At 41.9% G+C, this 20,582-nt stretch overlaps 1 protein-coding gene across 3 annotated transcripts in view; it reads left to right on the top strand.

Moving 5' to 3' along the window:
- Positions 1–1,760: 1,760 nt before the first annotated feature.
- The window catches only part of MINDY4 (MINDY lysine 48 deubiquitinase 4), a 69,546-nt gene continuing 50,724 nt past the window's right edge, over positions 1,761–20,582 (top strand). For 2 of the 3 annotated variants that reach the window (XM_032707221.1, XM_032707238.1), the window contains exons 1-5: positions 1,762–2,006; positions 3,519–3,638; positions 4,204–4,400; positions 5,811–6,069; positions 7,079–7,497. In XM_032707221.1, the coding sequence (XP_032563112.1) occupies positions 1,944–2,006; positions 3,519–3,638; positions 4,204–4,400; positions 5,811–6,069; positions 7,079–7,497 (1,058 nt within the window). In that variant the 5' untranslated portion in view covers positions 1,762–1,943. Of the gene's footprint in view, positions 2,007–3,518; positions 3,639–4,203; positions 4,401–5,810; positions 6,070–7,078; positions 7,498–20,582 lie in introns of all 3 variants that reach the window. The other variant, XM_032707229.1, reaches the window with a different exon arrangement.

A 20,582-nucleotide genomic window follows, 5' to 3' on the forward strand; every position in this document is an offset into this window, starting at 1 on the left:
TCTCCAACAAACTGTGCAGTTGGTTAACACAAAACATCCGGGTTGTTTAGGGAACTCTGAAGGGGAAAGAACACAGAACCCTGGGTCAGGTGTGCTGCTGGGAGAGCTCCAGCCTGTACCTGACCTGATGCTGGAGGAATTCATCAGATGAATTTTGATGGAGTCCATGTATCACATGGTGAAAATAAGGGAATATAAGACTTGGAAAGTCTTTATATGCTGTATGTATGGCCAGTCTTCGCGAACGAAGATTTGGGAAGGGTCTTTGCCCTTCGAGCCTGCGCAGTGGATTTTTTAGGTGAGACACAGTGTGCGCTGAGCTGAGCCCACCCTTTAATCCTGAGGTTCATCTGCCAGGGCCGAGCAAGCTTGGACAGTGGCAGTGAGGTCCTCAGGACGTAGGTTTGTATAGAGTGACCTTCTCTTAGATGGATGGCCTTACAGGGCTAACGAGCTCCATCTACCCGGGGGACTTTTTCTCTGACCGGGAATCGAACCCGGGCCGCGGCGGTGAAAGCGCCGCATCCTAACCACTATTAAATGCAGTTTAAAGAAAAGACAAAGCCAGACTCACCTCAGAGGGCACAGTTAAAGGGGTAAGACAAAACAGAGAGAAGCTGTAGCAAGGGAAATTTTAGTGCAATAAGGAAAACAGTTTACCTGCTCAAGAGTGGTCAAGTTTTGGAAGAGGCTGGCCAGGCTGTGGAATCTCCATTCTGGGTCAATACCCTGGGCCAGAGTGTACCCCCATCAGATCCCCAAGCCCAAAGTGTCACTCACCACAATCCCTGCCTTGATCATATTATTGGCTCAAGTAGGTGTAACCCGAAAGATTCAGCTGATGAATCTCCCACCCCAGACACAGCCAGTGTGGGAGATTAAGCTTAGTTTGTACCAGCGACAGTGTGTCCAGCAGGACCAGGGAAAGGATGATTCTTCCCTGGTACTTGGCACTGGGGAGGCCTCGAGTGCTGTGTCCAGTTCTGGGCCCCTCAATTCAGGAAGGACATGGAGGGGCTGGAGCAGGTCCAGAGAAGGACGACAAAGCTGGGGAGGGGTCTGGAGCACATGTCCTGTGAGGAGCTGCTGAGGGAGCTGGGGTTGTTTAATCTGGAGAAAAGGAGGCTCAGGGGGGGACCTTGTCACTCTACAACTCCCTTACAGGAGGGTGCAGCCAGGTGGAGGTCGGGCTCTTCTCCCATGTAGCAAGTGTTAGGACAAGGGGACATACAGACTTCAGCTGTGCCAGAGGAGGTTCAGGTTGGACATTAGGAAGAATTTCTGCACAGAAAGTGTGATTAGACATAGGAATGGTCTGTTCAGGGAGGTGGTGGAGTCACTGTCCCTGGAGGTGTTTAAGGAAAGATTGGACGTGGCATCAGTTGACACGGTGGTGTTGGGTCACAGGTTGGACTTGATCTCAGTGGTCTTTTCCAACCTAAATAGTTCTGTGATTCCGTGACTTAGAAGCTGCTAAGCTAATTAATGAATTAGTTTGTTTGTTCTATACAAAAGGAACATATATAGTTAAAAGCTGCACTAGCACAGGAGTATTCGACAGCAAATAACAACTATGTACGCTTCTTAAAGACAGAAATAATCCTAAATCCCTTCCCTCGCTGAGATTTGAACATTCTGTCTCTCGCCTTCTAAATTTATTTTTTTTTTTTTTTTGGGGGGGTAAATTCAAAGCAACCACAGAGTTTCTCGTCCCGCTCCTACACCGTGAGCTCTTCGGAATTCTAAGTCTACCCGGCTTCCTTCCTTCCTTCCCAGGGGGAGGAGTTCTCCCAGCTTCCTATGACATGGTCTCCACAGCAACATCCCTGCGGGAGCCGGCCCGGCACAGCCGCCCCGAGGAGCTGCGATGCCGCCGGGCTCCGGGGAGTTGGGAGGAGAAGTGAAAAACATCTCCCCCCCACGAGCAGGGTTTGGGCTAAAAGATGGACAACTCCTTTGTGGAAGAAGTGGCCGCATCGCTGGTGAGAGAATTTCTCAGTAGAAAGGTAACTCCTCTTGATTTTCTCCAGCTTAGCCCAGATGAGAACGACACGTGGGAAGTGTTAAAGTGCTAAAACAAAAATAATTGAGAGATGCTGGGAGGGGGGAAGTATATTCCAGGGTGAAAGCAGCTGGAGCTGAAGGGTAACAGCTTCTCGGGTGAGTTGTTGAACTACATTTCCCACAGTGCCTTGTTATTCCTGACGGTGGAAGCAGCTTCCTCCCGGTCTGAGAAAGCCCCATCCTTACCCACACATGCCTGTGAAACTTAAATCAACAACCACGGTTTCAGTGGGGTTTTTTTGTTTGTTTGTTTTTGGTTTTTTTGTTTTGTTTTGTTTTTTGGTTTTTTTGTGGTTTGTTTGTTTGTTTTTGTTGTTGTAGTTTTTTAAATTTTTTTGTTTGTTTTGTTTTTGTTTGGTTTTATTTGTTTGTTTTTTCTTTTTTCTTTTTTCTTTTTTTTATTTTTCTTTTTTTCTTTTTTCTTTTTTTTTTCTTTTTCTTTTTTTCTTTTTTATTTTTTCTTTTTTCTTTTTTTTCTTTTTTCTTTTTCTTTTCTTTTTTCTTTTTTCTTTTTTTTTCTTTTTTTTCTTTTTTCTTTTTTTCTTTTTTCTTTTTTATTTTTTCTTTTTTTCTTTTTTCTTTTTTTTTTTGTTTGTTTGTTGGGTTTTTTGTTTTTTGTTTTTTTTCCCATTAACTATCTATTTTGTTGTTATCCTTGTGTTTACAAGAGGCATACAGAGCCTCCCAGGACAAATATTTAGGTGGTGTGGGAGAAAAAGGCAAAAGGTAACAATTTTAGAGAAACTGGTAAGCTGTGACTTTCCCCCAGTTTTCAATAATAACTCGTCAGAAAGCAGATTTATCGAGGGGGGAAGGAGACAGGGAGAAGGGGAGGAAAGAGGCCATTGTACTTTTCTTAATGCTGTAAAGGAAACTGGACCACACGTGGGTGTGGGGAGTGTGGGACTGAGCAGATGAAAAGGCACCTTCACATTTCCAGGTGACAGTACCTATTGTATTTATGTTCAGTCCTAAGGAAATACTGCTGATGCCAGACCTCCAGTGTCAGGAATGAGTTAGTTTGTATCAGAAATTAAAACAGCCACTGTCTTATTAAGTGCTACACAAACCTCAGTCTTGTGTTTTGCATCCTGTCTCCAAATTTGTATTTTCAACCCTGGAGTCAAAACAAGGGGCACTGCTTCCCTCCAAGCCTTTCCTACACATCACAGCCAGCTATGATAGTGATCCTTTATTTACCACAACTTGTCCTTAGTTCCCTAAATCTGAGCCAGACGCTCCATCTGCAGAAAAAGAAATCCTTTTCTTGTAACAATAACCCTTCATGGAAGGAATTGGGGCTTTCTCTCTCAAAATAGTAATCTTGTTTTGTACCACTTAAATTTGTTGAGTTAAGGCACAGGTTCTCAGGGTTATCTGGCTACACAAGCTTCATGTTACACCCAACAAAATCCAGAATAAAAGGTTTGGTAACTGGCACTTTTCCTTCTCAGGGTTTGAAGAAAACCATCACCATCATGGACCGGGAGCTTCCACGTTCTGAGCTCAGCATCAATAACAGGAATGAGCTTCGGAATGTCCTACATCTGCACTCCTTGTACAAACAGAACAAGGTAAGAGAGTACATGGTGCTTCCCAAAATGTGGAAGTACCCTCACATGCCCATTTCTATTAGTAACTTTATATATGATGCAGCAGATAAAAATTAAACTTCTAGCATTTATTATCCTTTGAAATGTGATGTAGACAGCGATAGCTGATGGTAGGGACATCAATGGGTAACATCCATCTCCAGTTCACTCATGACTTAAGGTACCACGATGCCTTTGATGAGCAGCATGAGGCAGTCCTGTTATAAGTCACCTCAAAAAATCCTCCCATTGTAGAAAAGAAGTGTTCTGACACAGTTACCACCCTTTGCAATGTTTAGCTAAAGTGAGAGTAAGAAATGACTGTAACACATTGTTTTTATTATATCATGCTTAATTCATTTAACACAGCAGTACCTTCAAGCTTTTAACATTCTCTAGCTGGCATCTTCCATTTTCCTGATACACACATGGAAATAGTATGTTCAGTTACTGCACAGGTTAAAAAGGATATCCTGTCTTAGGCTGCAGTAAGACTAACAAAGCATTTTAATAGTCACCAAGAACTCCCATTTTTCTTTTGGGAAAGGCAAAGGAGAACCCACTGAAAACACTTCTTGAAATTATTACTAATTACTTCCTCGAACACCGTGGGACTTCCAGGAGCACTGGTTCCAGTTCTACTCTGTCAGCTGCTCAGAGTAAGAACTCAGCATCCCACCCACCCGACCTCTTGGATGAGGATCATGTGCATGGGAATGATGAAAGCAAAACTCAAGCTTCCAGGTACAGTCTGATTTATTTCTCTTTGTCCTGTGTCTTCCCTTATTTTTAAAGTAAGAGAAATAGTGTTAAAAATCTATACCTTCACCTACATTACCTTTTATTAATTATCCTAGTAGTACAAAGCTTAAGTATACAGATTATTAAAATCTCCTGTGCAAGCCACCCTTCAAAAATGGTCTTTTATGTTCCCTACCAATTATGAAGATTGATAATCTCAATTACATCTTTTAGTCACTGAAGGACATAGAAATGTGAGCTTTTATACCTTATAAATTGGAAATACTCACATTGAAGCATGTTTGGATGTGAAACAAAGCACCTACGCTCAAACTGCAGGTATATTCATAGAAGCAAGGCTTAATATTTTAAATTCAGTGTTGTTACAGATAGTGTAGGTTGTTTTCATCTTGCAGAATACCTGAAAACAGTATGTAACCAAGTTTTTCATGTATTGGTGCCTCAAGGAGGACTAACAGCCCCGTGCTTCCATAGAGAGCTTTTAAAATTGGCACAAAAGTGTAATTTACCTTCCCAGCTTGCTCTCCTAGGGAATTAATCAGACTTTATTCCTCATCCTAAACACAACATGTTAAAAGCAGCTAAATCTGAGTGTCAGTGCTTGAAAAAAACCCACCAACTCATTTTAGTAGGGGAAGAAAGCCAAGATGTTTTAAGCTGGGCTTCGAAGCAACATTTGAAAAGGAGGCAGGGCAAAGGAATCAGCTTTTTTCCTCTTTTCTTTTTTTCTTCCTCTTTTTTTCCCCCTCTTTCTCTATGGATTTGTCCTGCAGAGGAGTCCCTGACACTGCTCTGTGAGGGCACAGCAGGACCAGCACCATTAACTGGCCCCTGCGCTCCCTCTACAGCAAAATGGCACTGACGTCCCCTCCTAGGAAATCGTGGAATCTTGGAATAGTTTGGGTTGAAGAGACCTTAAAGACCATCCAGTTCCAACCCCCTGCCATAGGCAGGGACACCTTCCACTAGCCCAGGTTGCTCCAAGCCCCATCCAGTCTGGCCTTGGTCACTTCCAGGAATGGGGCAGCCACAGCTTCTCTGGGCAACCTGTGCCAGGGCCTCCCCACCCTCACAGGGAAGAATTTCTTTTGTGTATCTCAGCTAAATTTCCCCTCTTTCAGTTTGAACCCATTACCTATCAAAATCAGTAAGCATATGAGTAAAGTGTTATACATATTATAACCGGTTGTGACATATAAAAGTGACACTGAAATAATGTCCTGAAGACCTACATACAGATTAGAAGTGAAAAGTGACTGTATTTGAGTGCCATTTCTAGATAAAATATAACTTAATTTGACAGCAGTGCTTTACTTAGCCAAGTAGATGTCTTCATTAACTTAATGGTGCATTATTTTGCTGTTTCAAGCTCTTCCTTTTTCTTCCTTGTAGATATGATGTCGAGAATCCACTGGATAAAATTCCTTCATCCAGAAGACATCAGCACAGAAGTGAAAAGTGCCACACAGGAACAGTACCCAACAGCCACTTACCCTCTGATGGGGACAAAAAGTTAAAAGATAGTCAAGAGGATTTAAAAGCAGCAACAATTTCTGAGGAGACGAAATCCACAGTGAAGGAGAAGTCAAAGCTCAGGTCTGGTCTCATTGCCAGAGGAATGATGGCTGGACCAGTAGCAAGTTCACCAGAGGTGATTCCCAACACTTACAAAATATTTGGCTTACCATGGATTTTTTTATCTAACCTTCTGCAATAAAGTCATTTGCAAATAATATTGAAATGACTCCTGCATGTTAATCCATTAAATCTGCAGGCTGAAAAGATGTGCTAAGTTAGGGAAGTTGTTCTGGTTAATTCAGAAATTCAAACTGTTTCAGGTATAACCACTGCAGGCAACTACCCCCTGCATGCCTGTGATTTCAGTCACCAATTCCTTTATAAATCTTTCCCATTCTTGATAACTCTTGATAGACTGGGTTTTCCATTTTCCTGGGAAAATTGCTTTTTTTACCTTTACAGTATCTGTTGTACTCAGGTTTTTCCAAAACTTCCCATTTAATCAGTAGCAGTTTGGAACTGAAAACTGCTTTCAGTTAGAAATATGTTTCTGAGTTGATCAAATCATCAGACCATATTCCAGCAATAAATGTTTTCAAAACAGTTAAAAGACTTGCCTACTTTTTTCCTTCATGCTCCTTTTATATAGACAGGGACTTTCCCTGTGTAAAATTAAGCTTGCAATAATGAGAAATTTAAATGTTCTAGGTATATAATTTAGATAATACTGAAGAGCATATGGAAGTTAAATTAATTAGTTGGATTTTTCTATATATCTCTTGATTTGGAAATAAAGGCTAGATACCTGTGGTGGGCAGTCTTTCCAGTAAAATGTCTTATATGTTTTGGTTTCTTGAGTTGGATATAACCCCAGAATAAATGTTTTAGGAAGTTTTTAATTGATGCCATTGGGTAAAAGAAAGCAGTTTTTAATTGTGTAGGTCCTCTTTAATACTGTTCAAAATTTAAGTAAATTTTAAATGTGTATTTATTATCAACTTTTAAAAAATCTAATTTACTCTATAACCTGATTCCTACTAATAAGCAAATTGCTTAGCCCAGAAGTTAGTGCTAGAGCTTTCCTTTGCTTTTCATGTTTGTTTAAAGATGGTAAAATTTTAATCTCTGGCTCTTATTTCCAGGATCTCCAAAAAAGGAGGCTTTCAAAAAGATCCACCAGCATAAGCAGCACAGCACAGCTCAAGGGTGAAGAGCATGAAGAACATGACCTGAGAGTCCCAAGTACTGATTTTCAGGAAAGCAAAGGATCTCCAACACAAGTAAACGTGGAGTTTACATCAAAGACTGTGCCAGGCTCACACACGAGTTCAGCCTCTGAAAAACTAAGGAACGTCCCCAAAGATCCAGATGACTTTATTGCCAGGCTGCTGTCTGAGAGAGAGAGGACCAAGACAGAGGAAAGAAAATCAGTTCCAAGCTTTGGTACAGACAGCAGTGAAAAAAGCCTTAAAGTGAGTGCCCCTCACAGACATTCGGGGTCTGGGAGAGAGAGGAGGGAAAGATCCCTCAAGAAAAGTGAGAGTCGGTTGTCAGGCCATAGGTAAGAATGTTTGTAAGAATATTATGGTAAATTTATTCTCCTGCATTAACTCACATAGATATAGAAATTTTAGAAGATTTTCCTGTGAGCTTCAAATATATATTTTTCTTTATCTTATACTTTTAATTGATCTTTTTTTAATATATTTTTCTTTCTGTGCAGAATTTAAGAGTGGGAGCCATGGGATGTTGTTTATTTGGGGGTTCCTAAGCAGTAGGACCCAGACTGGGATCTCTCTAAGCTGGCTTTGTAGTGGGGCTGTGACTTGGGTTGGGTTTTGAAATGCTTCAGGTGGAGTCATCCCTGAGAGTTGAACCACTCTGGAATTGTGAGCCACTGAAGATGCTCTGGATTTGAGCAGTTCAGGGCAGCTGTGCCCTTTCCATGTGGGTATAAAATCTGCATGATAAAATCTGCTGCCTCATTATCCAGCACTAGTCTCAAACACCTTTGAGCATGGGGTGAGTACCAGCCACTCTGCCCCTACTACACATGGGAAGGTGGGAGCAGGTGGAGAGAAACCTGCATCCCGCAGGGCACACAGATGTCAGTAGTAAAGTGATGCACAAGGCTCAGGCACCCTGAGGGTTGTTCTTGTTCTCTCTCCGTGCTGGAGGTGAGTGTGTTTTAGAATTGGTAGAAATATCTTTCAGTTTACATCACCTGCTGCTCCATAAACTGAGGGCACATCCCTTTCCGTGGGCCATAAAGTAGTATTTCTGTTTTACTAAATTTAACAGCAGCCAGGTTTTGTTGCCTTTTTTTTTTAAGTGCTGCAAAAACTTGTTGATACTCTAAAACTGCAGCCGGGTTTTTAAAAATTACTATTGCTATTTTGTTCTCTAATTTAGTTTCTTATAAATCTTGAGATACTGTATGTTGAGGACCTGTTGAGAAGGAAACAATTATATATTAGGTCTCTCCACTTTTATGTTAGGGGCTGTGGGATTTAACAAACTGGGGATCTACTGGAGCTAAAAATGGGCCAGGAGTGGCAGTTGCTTCCTGTCTGGAACCAAAAACAACTGAAAATAGCCACCAGCATTACACTGTACTAGCTAACTTCATTTGTTCAAGATTATTGAGTAACAGGCCAAAGTTCCACAGTCTGAGGTCTGAAAACTCACAGGAAGTCAGTTCTCCATTATATATTTTACTGGAAAGCTGAGACATGTCAGATAGTGGCTGTTCAACTGTTGCTGGACTGGAACTGGTGCCTGCAGACCCATCTTTGATGTTCTACTTGCAGAAGGGTTTATTAAGTCTCATGTGATTCCATGTGAATGTGGAGAGCCAGCTCATAAGTCACTGTGGAAGCAGAAGCAACGGGATCTGACTCCACACAACTCTCATTTCATGAAGGTTGACTGAGTGTGTAATGTAGTGCTGACCCATTGCTTTATCCTTTCCAGTCTCAGGATGGTTTGTTGCCTCACATTCAGCATTATTTGAGGTAGAGAACACAGCTTCAGTGGGCTTTGGCAGCTCCCCAGCAAAGCTGAGAAGAACAATTTTATCCCTGGTATTTGATAATCAATATATAGTTCATTATTTATGAGTGTCAAAGGCATAGTGAACTGGATAAAACTCTTTGGGAAGACCATGTCTGACCAAGAAAACTCCTGTGCTAACTTCACTTGCTAAGTGCTGGGTCCAGCACTTGGGTCACAACAATTCCATGCAACACTACAGGCTTGGGAAGAGTGGCTGGAAAGCTGTCCCTCAGGAAAGGCCCTGGGAGTGCTGGTTGGCAGCAGCTGAACATGAGCCCAGGTGGCCAAGAAGGCCAGTGGCATCTTGGCCTGGATCTGGAATAGCATGGCCACAGGACCAAGGCAGTGATTGTCTCCTTGTGCTCGGCACTGGGGAGGCCACACCTGGAATCCTGTCTTTGGTTTTGGGCCCCTTGTGACAAGAAAGACATTGAGGGCATGTCCAGAGAAGGGGAAGGGAACTGAGGAGGGGTCTGGAGCACCAGGAGCTGCTGAGGGAGCTGGGGGTGCTCAGCCTGGAGAAAAGGAGGCTCAGGGGGGATCTTCTCACTCTCTCCAGCTCCCTGACAAGAGGATGGAGCCAGGTGGGAGTTGGGCTCTTCTCCCAGATAACAAGTGACAGAACCAGAGGAAATGGCCTCAACTCGTGCTGGGGGAGATTTAGATTGGATATTAGGGAAAATTTCTTCACTGGAATGGTGGTCAGGCATTGGAACAGGCTGCTCAGGGAGGTGGTGGAGTCACCATCCCTGGAAGTGTTGAAAAGACAGGTGATTGTGACCCTTGGGGACAGTGTTTAGTGGTGAACACGGCAGTGCTGGGGTAATAGTTGGACTCGACGATCTTAGAGATCTTTTCCAACCTCGATGATTCCCTGATTCTGATTCACTCAGCTGTACTGATGCACTGGGCTGACATTCCCACACCTTATGCAGTAATTGTGGAGGGACCTAAAAAGAAGAAACTGGACTGTAGTGAGGTGCCCCACTGCCCCCGTTAGTGCAATATGCTGGGGTCCTGTGCTCCACTGCTGCAGCAGGTGGTTTGAAATAGTTCCCTTCCTTCAGAGGGCTGGTTTGGTCTCAGCGAGGGCAGCAGAGGGAGCTCTTTCCTAAGCAGAGTTCATGAAATCTGTCTCCAGAGGAATACAGGGACATTCCTGCCAGCTGGTTTGAGTTAAAGCCAGTGGAGCATTTGAATTCCTGCTGAGCTCTGAGCTCCTGAAAACGCTCACAGAAAGCAGCAGGATGCTGATACTCCTGAGGTTAAGTGGAAGGAACAGGGAGTAGAAGTGAGACTCGAAAGAAACATCGACAATGTAAGGCCTGGCTCTTGCAAGACTTTTCTATCCCTTCAGCCAAATCCTGCAGTGTTTGAGAGCCTTTCAGGATTTGGCCAGAGTGCTTGAGCATTTTGAGGCATGAAAAATTACAATGTGTGAGTGGATATTAGTCTGGATCCTCTTCCATCCTCTGTTACCTGACACCTCTGACATAAATGTTAATCTAAGTATTTAGGTGAGTAGCTGAAAATCTCTGTAGAATTAACCACAGCTAGTTCATTCACAGAATCTGCAATTCTGGTTTTGTTTCCCGTACGAAACTAAAGATAAATCTTATTTTTCTTTCTGTTTGCTTTGCTTTTTCATTCTCTTTTCTCACATGCAAAAAATGCTGTTGTAGCCTAGCCAGGGTAAAGGCATTCTGTGTCTACATAGGAGAAAAGCTGAAGTAAAACCACTGCCATGCTTCAGAAGACAAGCTGAATGTTATTGAATAAATGCTTAGAAACTGAGAGGGCAGGAATACAAAATATCCTGGGGAAATGCAGATGCACAGTATTTTGACTCACATGTTTTAGTGAAAGAACTAATTGCAGGAAGAACAGAAATTTTTGTTCTCTTGGGTCAATGATAGTTCTTTGTGCCATGATTATATTCTTTTCCATGTCATGAGGGGTTGCTTCATAAAGTATAACATGCTGTAGAGTTTGCATACCTACCCAGATTCTATATGTCTTTTTTTTAGAATAACATTGTTTTTTAATTAATCCAGGAAAAAGCCAATATATAGGTGGCAGCAAATCTTCATGTATACTCAACTGTAAGGAAACAGCAACTAATTTAATTTCTCAATCCGTAGAATCACAGAACACCAGGTTGAAAAGGACCTCAAGGACCATCTGGTCCAACCTTTTGGCAAAAGCACTGTCTAGACAAGGCAACCCAGCACCCTGTCCAGCTGAATGTTGAAAGTGTCCAGTGTTTGGGAATCCAGCACTTCCCTGGGGAGATTGTTCCAATGGCTGATTGTTCTCATTGTGAAAAACTTTCCTCTTGTGTCCAGTTGGAATATCCCCAGGAGTAATTTGTACCCGTGGCTCCTCATCTTTTCCATGTGACTCCTTGTAGGAAGGGAGTCTCCATCTTCTTTGTAGCCACCCTTTAAATGCTGGAACATGGTGATGTTATACAAAAAGTACATATAGAATTATGTCAGCAATTCCCCCCTGCTCCTTCATATCAATTTTAACTTAACAAATTAAAAATTATATTTATGTCTCAGTGCCACTTTGCTGGAGAATTTGAAACCCCTTCTGGGTAACTTTGCTGTTATTTATAGTTCATCCTCAAAGGAGTATTTCTTGCTGTTCCTATGTTTTTCTTGAGCCCTTGTTCCTCTTAGTTGTGTTCGTTGTGTGTGAGGCCAAGTAACATGTGGATGATTCCCTGCTTTTCAATTTCTTTTATTTTGAGATTTTCAAGGGAATAAAAACTTACATTTAAAAGTACCCAATTCAAGTGACTGATCCAAGATTCCAACTAAAAATTGCCGTATCTGTAGTTGTGGTTATCTTCTTAAGCTGCAAGATCCAGAGGAACTTGGGAGAGACGATGTTGAGGGAACAAACTCAGGTCAAAGGTAGCAAACTTGAAGGCTCTACTGAGTTTTTTAGCCTGGGCAGAGCCTTGAAGGGCAGTGAGGAAAGGTTCTCTGTCACCTTTAGTATCTAGAGGTGGGGTTAACCATCTCTGGAGCAGGGCTTGGACCAGGTGACCTCTAGAGGTCCCTTCCAACCTAAATCCATCTGTGATTTTCCTTAATCTGAATCCCTACAGGAGGGGAGTATTTATCACTAACCTGAGCACACAAACTAAAGAACAAGGATCTGTAGTGCAATGAATTTATGATCTTCAGGAACTGTAAAAAAATAAATGGCTGTTGAAGTTGATGACTGTCCCTGGATTAAAGACTTTCTAATACTTTTCCAGTAAAAAACAGTGTGAATAATGAGTCATTTGGGAAGGCTACACGGTGTTAGAAGGTCAAGATTTCCCCCTTTCATGCTTTGAGAAAATAAAATTGAGGAAGGCAAGAAAAACCACTTCACAGCCATGGAGAAACAGTTCTTCTGCCTCAGCTACAGAGATGTGTTGCATTTGGTGCCTCTGCAGCCTCTGAAGTGCTCTCCTAATTTTCCATGCCCCTTAATCCTCTCAGTGCAAGGTGTGGTGGTGCTGTGGAAACCCTCCAATTCTCAGCTGAATAGTTTCTAAATGAGTAAACCTTTTCTGGTCCCCCGCAGTTCTGCAGGGTGGTGGAACCACCTTTTGCTGAGTTAGATGGGCAGATATTGTCTGTACAGCTCCATCTCACTTCTGGTCCTTAAGAATGTGATGCTTGAACTTCTAGTTTTCGTATATAAACCCAACCAACTTCCCTTCCCTAATTCTAAGAAAAATAGTCTAAAAACTAGATTCAGAGCACTGAAATAAGAAAAAAAGTGGAATCAGAGACCCAAGGGAACAAAAGGGCTTTGCAATCAGGACCTGAAGTTAAGAATATCTTGCCAATTTGTTAGAAACTCAGTGGGAATGGCTGTTGGAGAGACACAGAGAATTGGGAATATCGTTACCTCAGAACAAAAATTTCCCCCTGCCATTAGGGAGCAAAAGGATACAGCAAGGGATCCCATTGTCCAAAGAGATCTGTGACACAGTTTCAGGAGCAGGGAGGATAATTGATTCTCCACTCATCCTTTCACAGTGAACAGTCCCCCTTCTTATCCTGTCCCCCTGATTGCGTCTGCCATCCCCTCCTCTGCCGTGCCATCAGCCTTGGCTGCAAACTCACTGTGAGCTCGTGGTTTCCTTCCAGCAGTCTGCCAGGACAGATGGATATTTCAGACAGCAGGGACTGCTTTATGACTGTGGAGCTTGGCTTCAGATCCCGTTTCCAACCAAAACCTGAGTATCTCTGATGCTCTTCATCTCCACCACCAGGAACGCGAGTGCCAGCTAGTTCAGAGCCAGGGTTTCTCTTCCTGCATTAGTGTCTCAACTGAGTTCACCTTAGCTGGGCACTGTTAAGTGCTTCCCATTCCCAAAATATCCCTCACTGTGTTTGGTGATGAGCCTTTTTCTAGCAGTGCTCTGCATTCTAACACAAGTAGGGTTGGGTTGGGGAATTGCCATAGATACCAAGTTCCTCAGTGGAACATTACTCATATTTCACAGAATCTTAGAAATTAAAGATGGAAAAGACCTTTTAAGGTCATTTCTTTCTATGGCAGATTAATCATTACTATATATACATGTATTTGCTGTAATACTTTTTCCAGGTTTTGTCTAGTCCAGTGTTAAATGACTCAAGTGACACCTCTCCCCTGATAATATATTCCAGTTTCTAGCAGTGCTTATTATAAGGAAATTTTCTGTTATATACACCTAGCATTTGCTTTTTTTCTATCCTGTTATCCATAGCTAAAGTTGATGTTTGGCTGATGTTTCTGTTTCTTGCTGCATGTTCACCTCTGTTAAAATACTCCAAATATTTTTCATGTTCCTTTAGGCACTTTTTGTCTAAAGCTTGTATTGTCTGCCTGTGCTTTTATCTTTCCTACTCTGAATTTTTGCTGTTGTTTTTTTCTGTTAGGTTTTATTGAGTTGTTTTGTATTTCCTCCATCTATTTAATGTGTTCCTATGGAAAATGTACCTCCCTTCAACTCCCTAATTTCTAAGACTGACAAGGAGTAAATGGCTTTACTTGCTTTCTGAATCACCTGTGGATTTCTTCTTCATTACTGGAGACCAGTGCAGGTGAACACATTGTGTTATGGAAAATTCTACCTCTTCTCTTTCATCTGTTCCAAAAAAAGAGTCCCTGAAAACTCTTTTTCTGTGGAGATAGGAAATCCTTAGAGCTACAAAATACTAATCTTCTTCAAAGAAACCTTAAAATCCTTTAAAAATATATTCAGGGTTGGTATTGGTTTTTTTTTTTATTCTTTTAGGTATCCGACGCTTTCAAAATATTATTATATAAATATTTTAAGGACCATAACTCTTTCAGAATATTATTTTGAAAGTGTTAGGGTCCTTAAAGGATTAATATTCATGCTTTCTGTTATTAACAGGAATAAAAGAGCTTATTTTCTGTGTGAGGACCAAGCCAATATAGATGGTTATAGATGGTTGGGTGCCTAAAACTGCGAAGATCCTCTCACACATTTTTATACTTCATCATTCCCAGCCACAAGCTGAGCTGATCTGCATTAGAACATTGGCAGAGAACATTGGCCATGAGTTTCTGAGCAAGTCCAGAGCAGGATTTGATGTTCCCTCAGTCAGCATAAAGCAACAAAGCAGAGCACAAACAAGGAGGTTTCTGGGCTGCGCTGATGATAAGTCCTGACACACTGAAATAGGAAAATACAGTTCTGTTCAAGGTTAATAAATGAATATCACATTTCATGAGGAATACTAATCAACATTCCAGGTTTAATAGTATTTTTTTTATATAAAATTGAATTTCCAACTCAAAGGAAAAAATAGTTCCAGCAAAGTTGTGTAATGTACACTATTTACCCAGCAGCTGTGGTTGGCTCCACTCTTTCCATTTTGGTGTAAAAGTAGGTTTTCTAGGAATAGTGAATTCTGTAGTGTGGGTCATAATATTTCAGTGTTATATATGCAATTGGTGTGTTAGTTGAGATGGCTTTGTCTAAAATAATACCTGGCAATTTGGGAAGTAATAAAGCTTTGGTCCTGGGGGCTGCTGAGCAGCTCCTAAAAGTCCTCATCACCTTGAGACCCTATTGTGTGGAATGAGGCCTGAGCTCACATGGCCATGGAGTGATAAGCTAGATCCTGTTTAAAATCAGCCAGAAAAACGTCACTAGTTCCAGCATCTTCCAGCATCCTCACTGAGTGTGAGCAACATCTGAGGAATTAATTCCATTTTTCCCACTAGGGGAGGAAGAGGATGTGTCGGGCAGCGGTGGCATTTCTAGGAAACGAGAGTTTAGTCAGAGTGCAACATTTCAGATAAAAGGATGGAAAGGAATGCGGGGTTGGAGCAGCCTAAGAGTAAATTCCCTTTGCCTGTTTCCTTCCACCTTTGTCTGGGATCTGTCCGTAGCACCAGGCGTTGTCCTTAAGCCACACCTGGCATCATCTCAGGCTTTCGTCAGAGCTTTGGTGTGGCTCTGGAGGCAGGAAGCAGGGTGAGAACTGAGCACTCACACCTTCCCAGAGACACTCAAACCCTCCTGGAGGGGTTTTGCTTCCCTTACACCCGGGAGTAAGTCTTTATTTGACCCTTGCAATTGGAATTCCAAAACTTTGGGCTCATCTTTGGGGAACATGGGTTTAATGAGAAGAGGCAGAGGTTGGCAAATCACTCAGGAGTGAAAACCTTCAAGTATCTGGAGTTGCATAACACCTCTTGTAACATAATGGTTGGACCGGAAAAAAGAAGCTAAAATAAAATAAAATAAAGGTTGTAAACTATTGTGACTTTTGTGCTGTGCCAGTGGATTTATGGCATCGGAGCCCGCGGTGTAACATCGGGGGGGGGTTCCAATTGCCCTTTCAGTATTTTTCCAGCACCCCATAGGAAGAAGCACTTTGCAATTACTGGAAGTGACAAATGGCTCCTGTATCATTTCTTTATTTTTGGAAAGGATGTAAATCTGGAAAGGTCCAGCCTGTTGCCTGAAACGCAGTCAGTCAGTTGAGGATTTGTGTTGTTCATGCACGCACAGAGGGACTTTAGATCTTCTCAAATGTGAGGCAGGAACAGACAGTTGACCTCCTATTTCACTGGTAGAGTTTCACATCGTTTCCTATTACTGTGTCTACACACCAGCTCCAGGGGGAACATGGTAGGAAGCAGCATGTATTCCACCTGGAGTGCTGCATCCAGCCCTTGGGTCCCTGGCGTAGGAAGGACATGGACCTGTTGGAACGAGCCCAGAGGAGTCCCCATGAAGATGATTAGAGTGATGGAGCACCTCTCCTAAGAGGAAAAGCTGAAATAATTGGGTTTATTCAGCCTGGAGAGGAAAAGGCTCTGGGGAAAACTTACTGTGGCCTTTCAGTGCATGAAGGAGCTCCAGAAGAGCTGGAGACAGACTTTAGGGAAGGGCGTGGAGTGACAGGACAAGGGGAATGGCTTTAAACTGAAAGAGAACAGGTTTAGATTGGATATTGGGGAGAAGTTGTTCCCTGTGAGGGTGGTGAGGCCCTGGCACAGGCTGCCCAGAGAAGCTGTGGCTGCCCCATCCCTGGAAGTGTCCAAGGCCAGGTTGGACAGGGCTTGGAGCAACCTGGGCTAGTGGAAGGTGTCCCTGCCCATGGCAGGGGGTGGGACTGGATGATCTTTAAGGTCTCTTCCAACCTTAAAAACAATCAGTTGTTTGCAGGTAGCACAAGGAATTTTTGTCCTCCTCTTCCTAAGATTCTTTTCCCAGGAGGTCAAATCTCTCCTTGCAGTGACATGTGCTCACCCTTGGCTGTTATCTGTGTTCACCTTTTTTTTATAATAAAATGAGATAAGAGGAAAAAGAAGTAAGAGAACTACCCCACCCTCAGTGTGAGCTTTTATCTTCCAGTTTAACAGTTGTTAATAGCTTTCAGGAATTTTTTATTTTTATTCTGGCTAATACCTCTCAGGTTACAGTGGTTTGGGCTGATAAAAATCGGAGGTTTCTGAGAGGAAATGGAAGGCCACGAATATTCCGCATCCTTAAAAATAAATGGCCTAAAAGCTGAAGGTCAAAGCCAAACAGGGTGTGGGTACTTCATGTGTGGTCAACAGAGCAGAGGGCTCTGTTTACCTCCACAGATGTGAGTTGGTTGAGTGTTGAAATCTGGAAACCCTTCTGAGTGCTTTATGTAGTGTCTCAGCTGCTATCTAGTTTTATTTATTGGAATTTTATCTCCACGTTTCATTTCAGTGATACTTGTTTATTTGGCTGGCAACCATTTGGTCAGTTATATATAACATAATGGTCAGTTCACAGGAGTGGCACTGTGATCCCTGAAAATTCCAGTGTGGGGGTGTTACACCCCAAAACCTTTGGTAGAGCACAGTATGAACAAAGAAGCTCCACTTTTGTTATAGTAAATCTGGTTTTGTAGCTGGAGATAAATATTCATTCTTAGCCTGTGGAAGAGTGTTCTGTTCAGGTGAGCCCAACTCATCAGGCATTTCAAACCATCCTGTAGCTCAACCTGTGATTATAATAATTTTATTTTCATGTACAAACCTTATCAGCAAAGGTTTTGAGTTGTCACTATGGTTAATAAAATTCAGCAGGACACTTATTCATGTGTGAGAATCTATTTCTGTTAGAAATGACCTTTTTCAATGACATGTTTTTCATTTACCTGTTTTGTGTCTGTCAATGAGCCACCTGCTCACAAATTAACTTTTCATACCTCTAATGTGCAGATATAGGTCTTCACTAAAGATGAAATTTGGAGAAATTAAGTGTCTGACCTCTGTTACTTTTGCCAGCCAGACTTGCAAACATGGCAGAATTTATGTAAGAGGTTTTTTTCCCATAGAAATATATTGCCTGGCATTGGTAGTGTTCATGTCCTTTGCATCTTTACACTTGTTTTCAATAACTCTGTTTTTATAATCGTGCCCCAAAGCTTCATCACATAGAGTGGCCTTTTTTACCCCTTTGCAAGTAATAATAGAAGTTAATTTTTTCTTACCTTCTCTCTGGATTTTACTATACCAAGAATATTCGATGTATTGATATATGGCATAAGAGATATACATCCAGTAGAAAAGCTGTTGTAATCAGCCAGTGAAAATAAGTTTTACCACAACAGTCACTGCTGCCCAGTGTTTATTTTTTAAGCCCCTTTGTTTATTTGCCCTCTTGTGCATGTCGGTGTAAATAGGAAATAGTGGAATGTACTTGCATTATTGTGCCAAGAAGCTCCTTCTCTGCGAGTTCAGCTCCTCTGTGTAAATTCACTTTTCTGCAATGCATGAGGGCCACATAGGAATGTGCAAATATTTAGAGAAAGTGCTGTATAGTGTGTTTAGAATGAAGCATATTTTCTTCCTGTCCCATTTTCCTGCCATGAGGGACGACTTCCCCCTTCCTGAGCGTTCTCACCGTATGGTTTTGACGCGCGCAATAAATTTTCCCGGCGCAGAAACCGCCTGCTGACGTGGAAATTGCAATAAACGTCCTGACTGTTTTGAGAAACGCGAGTTCTCCTCGAGGAGGGAACCTACACCTGCAAAAATCCCCCACTTAACCAGAAAACACCCGACATCAATCTTGGATGTCAGCGCTTTCCTCAACCTGGTGGGAATTCTCAGCCGGGAGAATTCAAAGCGCTTTGCGCCCTGGGCTGGGTTCTTCCTGGAATGGGGGTAGATCCAACATCTTTTGGACTTGCCAGAGAGCAATAACATTACAAAAACTGGTGCCAGGTGAGCTGTATGTGAATTGTACCATGGCTGACTGTATTGTTATTTATAAGTATTTTCACTTGAAACACTGCCAAGGAGAAGTGTGTTGGGCAGCAGTGAATCAAGGGTGCTAATTTGGTGTAGGGAGTGAGCCACGTGCCTAAACATAGGGATATTTGGGACTCTTCAGGTATCCAGGGCATCTAATGAAGCAAGGAGCTATGGTACAGTATCTATAGGATACCCAAACAAGCAGAAACTGAGGCCAGAGAGGGAGCTGGAATCTGTAGTGCTGCATTAAGTGTCAGAATCATAGAATCACAGAGTGGTTTGGGTTGGAAGGGATCTTAAAGACCATCTCATTCCACACCCCTGCCATGGGCAGGGACACCTTCCACTAGACCAGGTTGCTCCAAGCCCTGTCCAGCCTGGCCTTGAAAGGTGTAAAGAACTCTTGCAAAACTAGGTAGGAATTGTTTGATGTAGGAAGAACCACATTATCCTCTGGGAGAGAACAGAGGATAGTGTGCAACCTCAGACAAAACAAAAATGTGGATTTTCGTTATGCCTAAGTGCAGTTAAATGACATAAGTTGGCTGAAAAACATTATATTGGCAAATTTAGTGTCATTGAGATCCTTTCCCTGGCCTGGAGAGATGTAAATACCTGGCAAAAAGAAATCTCAGCTGAAACTCAGTTTTAGGAAACTGCAAGGGGAGATCTGATTGTGTTATAAAATATACCACAGTCAGCTCTGTTTAATTCTGTATCACATTATAAATACTGGAATGTTCAGTGGGAGCTCAATGCTACCTATATGTCACTGTACAAATTTGCTCTCAGACCTCTCATTTGTACTGACCTCCTGGGCATCCTATTTATTTTTACCTCAGGTCCCTAGAACATGGGTGATTCACTTCCATTCTACCTTTCCTGAATTGGGCCACCCACATTTCCTTGTATAAAATTTTTAAGTTATTTATAGATAAAAAGAGAAGTGTTTGTGTTCTTTTAGTATCAAATACTATCAGCAAGAAAGGGGCCAGCATGTTTTTAAACTGGGCAAATCCTGAGTGTGGTATGTCTGTGTTCTCTTTTTATTAGCCTTTCATACACTGAAAAGGAAATTAAGTTGATGGAAAGTATGTGATATGACAGCAGTTGTTACTGTAATATTATTGTGCATACAAAGAATGTTGCTGAGGAAATGATTCCATACTATTTTTGAAAGCACTGTCAGTGCAATACCTTTTTTCCAAAGCAAAGGCCAATGAAACAGTATTGCTTTCTGGGGAAAAAAAAAAAAAAGGCCATTTTTAGAAATAGTTATTTGAAACTTTTCCTTGGTTCTGTATTAATTTTGGGATGAATTCAACAGGAAGAATAAACCCGTCTCATCTCCGAAAATCTAACATTCTATTTCAGTTCTGACTTCACAGCCAAGTTTAAGTGGTCAGTCCTTTTAACACTTATTCATAGGAATTTTAACCTGTTAATAATGTAATATAAAATTAAACCACGAGAGCAGTTGAAGAACTGCTACTTATTAGTGGATAAAAAAATTACCCCGGTAAAGGAGCCAGTCTAACACCTATTTCCACTTTTATTATTTGGATGTTTCTAGTAGTTTAATTTCTAACTTGAATCTTATCCTGATCCCTTTCAGGGATGTAAATTTTATTTTATGATCCTCAAATCAGGAATGAAATGAAACTGATGTATTGAAGCTGGACTGAAATCCCAAATCCAATACAGGGTATTGCTCCATCCTGGCTGTTCTTCCTGATGAACTCCTGGAGTTCAGCTTTCTTCCACTGAAAAAGGTTTTGTTCTAAAACCATTTATTTCTTAGACCATTTATATACACAC

The sequence above is a fragment of the Chiroxiphia lanceolata genome, chromosome 1, assembly GCF_009829145.1.
Source record: "Chiroxiphia lanceolata isolate bChiLan1 chromosome 1, bChiLan1.pri, whole genome shotgun sequence".
In the NCBI taxonomy this organism is placed as follows: Eukaryota; Metazoa; Chordata; class Aves; order Passeriformes; family Pipridae; genus Chiroxiphia; species Chiroxiphia lanceolata.